We start from the raw sequence: 11,202 nt of genomic DNA on the forward strand, positions 1-11,202 counted from the left end.
CTGGAAAGAAGTGGTTGGTGAGGCCTTGTTTACTGGTTTCTGAACAGTGGACTTTGGACCACGTGTGAACTTGATTGGTTCTCGTTTGCTTACAAAGGTGTTTTATGGATTAATTTCCAGGCGAATGGCCTTTTCCCCAGCAATGCCTCTGCAGGAGAAGCACGGAGCAGCACGGCTGTCCCCGACCTCTGTGCCACAAAGCACACAGGTCACAGTGCAGCAGAATGCACAAGAGTCCTAGACATGTGTGCCCACGGAGCGGGATGAGTCACTTCTAGGAATGCGTCCCGAGGGAATAAATTAAAAACGTTCACCGCAGTGTTGTTTTATGTTAGTGAAAAACTGCAAAACGATCTAAATGTGCAACATGAGGAAAACGGCTTAATCGTGGGGGATCCGCCCAACGGGTGAGCAGCCTCTAACACTGACGGTGATAAAGACCCTGTAACGACACAGGGAAGTGTTGACCTTGAACAAGCCACAACAAAACCCCCACATGTACAGCGACATACAGTTTTGGTCGATAAGGGAGAAGGAGCTGCCGTGGAACTCCCCCTTCCTCATTCAAACACAAAAATGCTGACACGCAATGAGCAAATCTTTAAATTACATGACTAAGCTCAAAAACAAAAAGCAAACCCACAAACAGACAACAAAAAGCAGGAATCCTTAGCTGCCCAAAACAAAGAGGGAACTTGCTGGCAGAGCCGTGCAGAAGCTGAGCTGAGTGACCCTGGGAGGGATGGAGGCTACGACAGCCACCGCATACTGGGGGCCCAGATGTCTCGCAGGGTGCTCTGGGCACCTGCCCCCTGCACCAAACCAGGAGCTCCGAGCGCCGCTTCACCCATGAACTGCGCACGGGAAAAACTCCACCCACTGGCCTGGGAAAGGGGCAAGGGATCTTTGTATTTTACTTTTTTAAAGATTTTATTTATTCATTTGAGAGAGGGGTGAGGGAGAGCACAAGCAGGAGGAGTGGCAGAGGGAGAGGGAGAAGCAAACTCCCTGCTGAGCTGAGAGCCCTACATGGGGCTCGATCCCAGGACCCTGGGATCCTGACCTGAGCCAAAGGCAGACACTTAACTGACTGAGCCACCCAGGCGCCCCAGAGGCAAGGAATCTTGTCATCCATCAAGGGTCATGGGCAAAAAGAGAGTCACCAGCAAAACAAATAAGCCCAACAACAGGACTGTATTGAGAAGAATTCAAGTCCGAGTTCACGGACCCTCAAAACTGAAAAATTCAGGGGCATGCTCTCTCTCTCTCAAATAAATAAAATCTTAAAAAAACAAAAACTGAAAAATTCACATAAAAACAGGTCTGGAACTACTGAAATGGACAGAGCACCCTGCAGGAGCTCCAGCCACAGGCCTCTGAAGCTGTGCTCGCACAACCCAGGGCGTACAGGATGCCGGGAAAACACCTGCTGAAGGCAGGAGGATGACACGAACGACAGAGCGCACGAGGAAGCGAACCACCACACCTCACTCCACAGTGGGGACGTTTGTACATTACAACTGTAGAGAGATGCTATTAGCATGGTACAGAGACAGGTCTCTATATCAGAGTTGTGTCGAATTGTATAGAGAATATGTCTCAAACTATATAAAAGCATATAATGTACAGAAAAAAACCCTCAAAATGTGAATAGTGGTTTGCTTGAAGTATGGATGAATTTTTTTAAAATTCCAGCAAAATTAATGTACAGCGTTATATAGTCCCAGGTGTACGACGCCGTGCTTCCACGATCCCATACATCACTCAGGGCTCATCACAGTAAGCGCGCTCTGAATCCCCACCACCTATCGCACCCATCCCCCCCCCACCTCCCCTCTGGCAGCCACCAGTCTGTGGCCTATAGCTAGGAGTCTGTTTTTTGGTTTGTCTCTTTTTTGTTTTGTTTCTTAAATTCCATATATGAGTGAAATCATATAGTATTTGTTTTTCTTAGATTGACATTTTTGGTTAGCATTATACCCTCTAGATCCATCCATGTCATTGCAAATGGCAAGATTTCATTGTTTTGTTTTTTTTTTTTAAAGATTTTATTTATTTATTTGACAGAGATAGAGACAGCCAGCGAGAGAGGGAACACAAGCAGGGGGAGTGGGAGAGGAAGAAGCAGGCTCATAGCGGAGGAGCCTGATGTGGGGCTCGATCCCAGAACGCCGGGATCACGCCCTGAGCCGAAGGCAGACGCTTAACGACTGTGCCACCCAGGCGCCCCAAGATTTCATTGTTTTTTTATGACTGAAAAATATTCCTTCTCTCTCTCTCTCCCTCTCTCTCTCTCTATATATATACACACACTACATCTTCTTTATCCATTCATCAGCTGGTGGATGCTTGGATTGCTTCCATATCTTATTATTGTAAATAACGCTATAATAAACAGAGGGGGCGCCTGGGTGGCACAGCGGTTAAGCGTCTGCCTTCGGCTCAGGGCGTGATCCCGGCGTTCTGGGATCGAGCCCCACATCAGGCTCCTCTGCTATGAGCCTGCTTCTTCCTCTCCCACTCCCCCTGCTTGTGTTCCCTCTTTCGCTGGCTGTCTCTCTCTGTCAAATAAATAAATAAAATCTTAAAAAAAAAAAAGTAATAAACACAGAGGTGCACATATCTTTTTGAATTAGTGTTTTCATTTTCTTTGGGTAAACACCCATAGTGGAATTACTGGATCATACGGTAGTTCTATTTCTAATTTTTTGAGGAACCTCCATACTGTCTCCCACACTGGCTGCACCAGTCTGCATTCCCACCAACAGTGCACAGGGTTCCTTTTCCTCCAGATCCTCGCCAACACTTACTGTTTCTTGTATTTTTTTATTTTAGCCATTCTGACAGGTGTGAGATGGTATCTCATTGTGGGTTTTTTTTTTTTTTTAAAGCAGGCTCCACAGTCAGCGTGGGGCTCGAACTCACGACCCTGAGATCAAGAGTCGGATGCTCTACTGACTGAGCCAGCCAGGCGCCCCCCATTGTGGTTTTGATTTGCATTTTCCTGACGAGTAGCGATGTTGAGCATCTTTTCATGCGTCTGTTGGCCATGTGGATGTCTTCTTTGGAGAAATGCCTGTTTCTGTCTTCTGCCCACTTTTTTTCTTTTTAAGACTTATTTATTTATTTGGGAGAGAGAGAGCACGCATGCATACACGACTGTGGAGAGGGATGGGCGAGAAGATCTTCAAGCAGACTCCCTGCTGAGTGCAGAGCCTGACGCAGGGCTTGATCTCATGACCTTGAGATCATGACCTGGGTGGAAACCAAGAGTTGGATGCGTAACCAACTGTGCTACCCAGGCGCCCCTGTCTTCTGCCTACTTTTAATTGGATTTTTTGTTTTTTGGGGGGGTTGAGTTGTGTAAGTTCTTTATGCATTTGTAAGGAACCACAGAAGACCACAAAGAGCCAAAGTAATTTTGGGAAAGGAACAGAACTGAAGGCATCACAGTCCCGGATTTCCAGATAAACTATGAACCTGCAGTGACGAAAACAGCACGGTACTGACACAGAGACAGACACAGAGATCGGTGGAAAGGAATAGAGACCCCAGAAATAAAGCCACAACTATATGGTTAATTAATCTAGGACAAAGGGGGCAAGAATATACAATGGGGGAAAAACAGTCTCTTCGATAAATGGTGTAGGACAGCTGTGTGACAAAGAATGAAACTGGACCACTTTGTTACATCATATGCAAAAATAAATTCAAAATGGGTTAAAGACCTAAATGTTAAAGACCTGAAACCATAAAAATCCTAGAAGAGAGCACAAGCAGTAATTTCTCTGCCATGGGCTGTAGCAACATCTTTCTAGATATGCCTCGTAAGGTGAGGGAAACAAAAGCAAAAATAATCTGTTGGGACTACATCAAAATAAAAAGCTTTTGCACAGCAAAGGAAACCATCAACAAAAGCAAAAGGCAACTTCCTGAATGGGAGGAGATATTTGCAAATGCTATAACCGGTAAGGGGCTCAGTATGGCTGAATTTTTAAATCTCTGTTTCTTGACCAGGAATGGAAACATAAATGCCCCCAGGAGCCAGACAGGTAACACAGTGAAGGAGGTAATCAGGTGGGGGCTGGGAGACCTGGAGACAGGTACCCCTCTCGTGGGGGTGTCTGCTGCTCAGCTCCAATGGCTCCCACGTGGGAGTGGACGCCTGGCACGGTCACATCTTCCTAATTGCCTCTATCTGAATTTTTATACAGATCAAACAACCAACCAGTCGGTCCCAGCTTTAAAATGCTGACCACTAATCTCGTTCTTCTTAGTACCTTCTGAGAGTCACGGAGCTGTAAGTCTAATAAATCGTATGCGGGATTTGCATGCTGAAAACTTCAAAATGCTGATGGAAGAAAACAAAAATCTAAATAAATGAAGAGATATGCGTTCGTGGATGGGAAGATAACATGGTAAAGATGTCAGTTCTCTCCAATTTGATATACGTGCTGGATACAATCCTACCCAAATCCCACAATAGTACAGTATAGACAAGATCCTTCTAAAATTTAAATGGAAAGGCAAAGGAACTAGAACAGCTAAAAGGGTTTTGAGAAAGAATACAGCGGGAGATATCAGTTATTTCAGGACTTATTCTCGCCTGTAACAAGACCATGTGATAATGGTAGAGGGACAGACTCACAGATCAATGAAACAGAATACGGAACCCAGAAACAGCCCCACCCACGTACGGCAAACTGATTTTCAACAAAAGCAATTCAATGGAGAAAACAGTTTTTCACAAATGGTGTTAGAGCAGCTGGATATCCATAAGAAAAAAAAAAAAAAGAACTTGAGCCAAATATCACACCTTCTACAAAAAAGTAACTCGAAAGAATCATGGACTTCAATGTAAAATGTGAAATTATGAAACTTTTAGGAAAAAAAAAAAACAAAGGAGGAGATCTTCGGGATCTAGGGCTAGGCAAGCACCTCCCGGTCATGACGCCGCGGGCACAATCCATAAATGAAAAAAAATGGGTAAACTGGACTTCTTCGGAATTAAAAACTTTCACTCTGCAAAAGCCCCTGTGAAGACAGTGAAATGTCAAGCCCCAGACTGGGAGAAAATATTCGTAAGCCACGTACCTGACAAAGGAGTCCTATCTAGCATGTACAGACAGCTCTCCAAACTCAGCAGTAAAGAACCAGACAGACCAATCCGGAAGCAGTAAAAAAGCATGAGGAGACCTCTCACCCGAGAGGACGGACAGGCGGCCAAGAAGCACACGGACAGGTGGTCGACATCACTAGCCGCCGGGAAACGCAAATGCAGACCACGCCGCCGCAGCCCTGCACACCTACGACAACGGCTAAAATCCGAGCGTGTGCAAACACTGCATGTGCGCGAGGGACAGGGGAAACTGGACCTCAGACGTTGAGGGTGCGAACGTCAAATGACACAGTCACGCTGCAAAACGGTTTGGCGGTTTCTTAAAAAGCTAAACATACAAGCCCCATCGGACCCAGGACCAGCACTCAGCATTTATCCCAGAGAAATGAAAACTACGTCCTGACAAAGACCTGTACACAATTGCTCGAGGCAGCTTTATTTGTGATAGCCTCAAACTGGAAATGACTTAAATGTCCTAACACAGATGAAAGGTTCAAGCTAAAAAAAAAAAAAGCAGCGGCACACGCTACTCCTGGATGGCTGGGATACTCTTCAGCAATACAAAGGAATGAACTTAGCAGCTCTGTCCACAATAGCCAGATTGTGGGAGGAGCCCAGATGCCCTTCAACAGATGACTGGATTAAGAAGATGTGGCCCATATATACAATGGAATATTACTCAGCCATCAGAAAGAACGATTTCACATTTGCAGCAACATGGACGGGACTGGAGGAGATAATGCTAAGTGAAATAAGTCAAGCAGAGAAAGACAACTATCATATGATTTCTCTCATCTATGGAACATAAGAAGTAGGAAGATCGGTAGGAGAAGAAAGAAAAGAAGGAGGGGGGTAATCAGAAGGGGGAATGAACCATGAGACACTGTGGACTCTGGGAAACAAACTGAGGGCTTCAGAGGGGAGGGGGTGGGGGAATGGGATAGGCTGGTGATGGGTATTAAGGAGGGCACGTATTGCATGGTGCACTGGGTGTTATACGCAAGTAATGAATCGTGAAACTTTACATCAAAAACTAGGGATGTACTGTATGGTGACTAACATAACATAATATAAAATTTTTATTAAAAAAAAAAACAAAAAACCCCCCACAAAGGAATGAACTACTGATATACAAAACAACCTGGATGGATCTCGAGGGCATTATGTTGAGTGAAAAAATCTCAAAGGTCATACACCATATGATTCCATTTTTATGACATTCTTAAATGCCATAATTATAGAGATAGAGAACGAACTAGTGATTGTCCGGGGTTAGGGGTTGTTGTGGGGGGTAGGTGGGGGTGACTATAAAAGTGTTGCCCAAGGGCGATCTTGGTGGGGATGGAACTGGTCTCTATTTGGGCTGCTAAGACCCGAATCTACCAGTATGACGAACTGACACAGAACCCCCCCCCACACACACACATGCTGTCAGTCCTGGTTCTGACACTGCAGGGGAGCTCAGCAGGACCTCACCCTCGGGGCAAGCTAGGGGAACCTTTGCAATACCCTGTGAATCTGTAATTATTTCAAAATAAAAGTTCAAAAGTTGGGGAGAATGTTAAAAGGAAGAAAATCCCATTCCTTAGATGAAGCTGAAACGTACCCCCTTAGAGTCTGCACACGGGTCCTAGTTCTTTCCTTGGGGGCCCCCAAACCATATCTGCTCAGAGATCGGCAGTGACTCTGTGTCCCGATTCTGTTTTTCTGGCTGAGCGGCCCCAAGCACCTCCCCCATCCCTTCCCGAATCTTTTCAAATCCACGAGAAATGCTCTTGAAGACAGGAGGGACACTGAACAATGCAGCTGGGGCCACAGGTGTAAAGAACGACTGTCCCGGCACGCGGGGGCACGCGGTCACAGACAATGCTTGTTGGGCCCACAGGGGGCCAAGTCTGTGGCCTGGGCTGGCCTGGGCCTTGGCCTCTCCACTCTTCTGGGGCCTGGCCTCAGGACGCCCTGGGAGCCAGCTACTCCCACGGTCAGAGCCCGTCTCTCCGCTCGGACTTGTGGGGGTCAGTCCTCAGGGGAGAGGTGCTGGGAGGGCATCCCACATCAGCCCTCATTTCGAGAAGGGGGCAGCCGAGGCTGAGAGGGGAAGGGACCGGCTCAGTTCACACTAAAGGACCAAAAGACCTAGAACAACTTTTTTAGAGTCAAATGGCAGCTCACGACAACGTCAGCCCCCACTTCCCACTTGAAACCACAGAAGAATCCATTTAAATAAACAATGCCGTGAAAGGAGAAGCCTGAGCAAAGTACTTACTTTGGAATATATTTATACCCTACTTTCTTTCTTTCAACAAGGCAGTGACCCCCAAAGAGCTATCTGCACGCTCTTCACGCTGCGTTTGCTTTGTTTAAGGTGACTTGGGGGGCAGGGGATGGACGATCGTCCCTCTAAGAGAATGGCCTTGGCGGCGGCGGCAGGAAAGGCTGTCCCTCCATTCTGTGAGGCACTGTGGGGCAGGGCCAGGGAGCTGGGCAGGGGCAGAGCCACACAAAGCGGACAAAACGCCTGGTTTTGTGTTCTTTTTCTTCGCAAGAGCCCCCTAAATTCTGGAAGTGCCAAGCCCCACCAAACGCGATCTGCCCCGTAAGAGGTGTGTATTTTCCCTCGGCTCCACACTGAGGAGAGCCCTGTGTCCGAGGGGCGGTGCGGACGTGTCAACTAGAATAAGGAAGAAATGTCCACTTGCCTTGAGCTTCTCCGCAGCGTCTTCTATTTGGGTTATGTTGCCAGCTTGCTGCTGCTTCTTGGCTTCCAACTGCCTCAAACATTCTTGGGTGTGTTTCTGTGTGTGAAGGAGTTAGGAAAAATTAATACTTAACACTGTGACTCTTGAGATAACAAGCCACCCCGGCGGTCATCTCCCACCCCCGCATTCCGCTTCAGTCGAGGTATCCGAGACTCACAAGGTGAGACGACTGGGCCCAGAGTCACGGAGCAAACTGGAGGATGAGCTGGAACTCGGGTTCCTCTGATCCTCACAGGCCCTCGTCAGATAGTCTTCAAACCTTGATGCCCCCCTCCCTTTTTTCTAGAACAATCCTACTTGTGACCTGATTTTCTCAAATAGGACCTCACATCAAACAGCTTGGGGAAGGAAGAGCATCCACTCATAGAGTCAGTATTAACTGAGCACCTACTAGGTGCCAGGCCCTGTCATAGGGGCTCCCCCCATGGAACGTACATTCCAGGGAGCCTGTGGCCCTTTGGCCTGGACTGGATTCACAGGACCTGCATGTGTGAGGTCTGTGGGGGTTCATGCTCCCATCTCTCTCCCACCTGAAATGGCTCCCTTCCACATCTCTGTGTTCTGTGACTGCCATTTTTCCACAGGTGTGCTCTGTGACCCTCTTCCCCACAGGTCTGACCACTCCTCTGTCTGGACCTTCTCATGGCTGGCCTTACTCTCAGCTGCTGGGCCCAGGTCTGGCTGCCCAGCCAACTGAAAGCTTCCTGAGGGCGAGCCCGCTCCATTCCTGGCTCCCACACCAGGACCAAAGGAGTGACCTGGAAGCATTTGCTGAATCGAACACAGTGACCCAGGGCTGCCAGCTTCAAGTGGAGAGCTGGGGCCACCCCGCGAGCTGTGATGAGTACTGGCCCAAGTCACACGAGACTTCCTGGGTCTGAGTCCTGGCTCCTCTTTCAGGGGAACTGAGCGAGTGCCCTCACCTCTCTAAACCTGTTTCCTCAGCTATAAACATGGAGCAAAGCCCAGAGCGTCGCTACAGAGAATGAGAAGTACACAGAGCGCTTGGCAGGCACTAAGTACTCCACAGACAGACTTCTTACTGTCGCTGTAACGTCCAACAAGCATTTGCTGCCGTGTGCAGTTGTATTCTAGGTGGCGGGTGAGGGTGGGGGCACAATGGTAACCCAAGTATAAGCCACAGCCTCAAAATCCAGGAGCACATCCTTACCCCACTGTGACTTCTCAGCCTTCAAGTCTAGCTGCTGTCCATCACCCAAAGACAGCCCAGCCTTCTGGTGCTTGGGCCTTGCAGTCCCAGGATGCTTCTCCTGTCAATGCTACCTGGTAAAATCCTACTCAGCCTTCAAAGACAGTTCCAATGGCACTCCTCCAGGAAGTCTTCCTGGGCTCCCTGTTCCTACTTCACATTGTCTTCTCTCCGGCTTCGCAATGACAATACTTATCACATTGTATTGTCACCATTTGTTCTCACCCCACCAGCCAGGGAACTTTTCCAGATGAGGAAAGAATTGATCTATTCCTTAGCTCATGGCACAAGGTATGTGCTGAAGGGATGTTTGATGAGTGGATGGAAGGACAATGGATAAACAGGTGATCGAGCAGGTAGGTGTGTGAACACAAAATGAGGAGGAGGTAGGTAGGTAGGTGGGTGGACCTGCCTATGAGACATCTAAGCCCTATCTCTGGAAAGCAGCCATGTTAACTCTGGAAACAGCTTCTGAGGAGCTAATTATTATTACAACCATTATATTGATAAGAAAAGGAAGACCTTGGAGGCGGAGGCAGGGCTTAAACCCGGGACTCCACCAACTGGACCAGCCCCCACAGGGCCCATTTTCACCTTGAAGCTCCAAGGTTGTCACAATGTGAAGAGAAAGGTCATTAATCACAGAAGACTTCTTGGAGGAGGAAGTGGTAGAATCTACATCTGTCAGAGACAGGAGGGCCTGCCTATCCCAGGGAGGCAGATGGATTTGACCAGAACCACAGAACAAGCTGTCCCCAAGGCCAGAACAAGAGTGGAGAGCCCCTGATCACTATTGGGATTATGCACAAGTGAGGGCTCCAAGGTGAGCAATTGCCAGAGGGGCCAATCTAGCTGTGGAGTCCTGGCGTCAAAGCCAACGTCAGCTTCCAGAACCTTCCTTTTCTTATCAATAAAACGGCTGTCACAGCTCCCCACCAAGCTGTTAACTGCGCGGAAAGGGAACTGGCGTGGAGGGGAAGGGTGGAGGGGAAGGGCGGAGTGGGTGGCTGGAGGCGCCTAGGGCAGTCAATCAAGCATTCCCCAGCCCCTGACTATGAACTCCCGGAGCGAAAACCAGAGATGTCTGTGTGGCTTTTCGCCTGCGTTAAAGGGCAGACCTTCTTCCAACCCTAGGGCAGTGTGGTGAGCCCGCTGTGGTGGACGAGGTCAAGGACATCCGCGTATCAGCCGCGGCGCCCAAGTTCTCCCAAACCCACCTCCTCTGAAGCTCCAGGCCGCACCAGGAACTGGCCGCTAACCCGGCACGCCCCACCCCGCCGGTTAGGCCCCCCGCGCGCCGCCCGCGTCCCCACCTGCACGTGCACCGCCTCTTCCAGCGCCAGGCCGACCGGGTGGCCGCGGTGCGCACCCAGCACCGGGCAGAGCGCGCACACGCAGCGGCGGCAGCGGCGACAGAAGAGCTCGGCCACGCGGTCGCCATGCTCGGGGCAGCGCCAGCCGCTCGCGTCCTCGCGCTCCGCAGGGCCCGGCCCCCCAGGTGTGCCGCTCTGCACCCCTGCGCCCGCCATTCAACCCTCGGGTCCGGGCGGCCGCGGTGCGGGGGAGGGGCTCCCGCCGAGAAGTGAAAGCTGGGCCGTGGGGCGGGGCGGCCCCCAGGCCGGCCCCGCTCCCGCAGGAAGGAGCCGCGGTCTAGACGCCATGCGGTTCGGCGGCGTGCGGCCCCGCCCTACCTGCCCCTGCAGCGGCCGCGGCGCGGAGGGCTCCGGCCGGCCTAGCGGCGTGCACGAGGCCGCAGCTGAAATGGGTTTCGCTGCAGACGGGCTGACTTAGAGGAGAAGGCCTTCCGCGCTCAGAGTTGCTCGGAAAACTGCAGCCCCGGGGATGGGGCCGGGGTTGGCCGTGGCCTCCCGCCTTGATGTGCGTTCCCTACACCTTTCCCGTTCCCATGATTCTCTCTGTCCTCTCCCCAGGAGAAATCACTGTTCCCACGATTGTCAGAATCGCTGGAAACTCCAATGGCCCCAGGCTGTCTCCCTGTCCACCAAATGTAAATTATACAGCCGACAGGAAAAACACTATGGCGTTTCCTCAAAAAAATGAAAATGGAACTATCCCATGATCAGCAATCTCGGTTCTGGGTATATGGAGGAAGA

The 11,202-nt window shown here is 49.9% G+C and overlaps 1 protein-coding gene across 1 annotated transcript in view; it reads right to left on the minus strand.

The window, feature by feature from the left end:
- The window catches only part of TRIM14 (tripartite motif containing 14), a 32,108-nt gene extending 21,437 nt beyond the window's left edge, over positions 1-10,671 (minus strand). The window contains exons 1-2 of the mRNA XM_040631650.1: positions 10,402-10,671; positions 7,819-7,914 (exon numbers count right to left, since the gene is read on the minus strand). Coding sequence (XP_040487584.1) covers positions 7,819-7,914; positions 10,402-10,617 — 312 coding nt within the window. The 5' untranslated portion in view covers positions 10,618-10,671. The remainder of the gene's footprint in view (positions 1-7,818; positions 7,915-10,401) is intronic.
- Between the last annotated feature and the right edge of the window lie 531 nt (positions 10,672-11,202).

This window comes from Ursus maritimus, unplaced genomic scaffold, assembly GCF_017311325.1.
Source record: "Ursus maritimus isolate PB19 unplaced genomic scaffold, ASM1731132v1 scaffold_17, whole genome shotgun sequence".
NCBI lineage: Eukaryota > Metazoa > Chordata > Mammalia > Carnivora > Ursidae > Ursus > Ursus maritimus.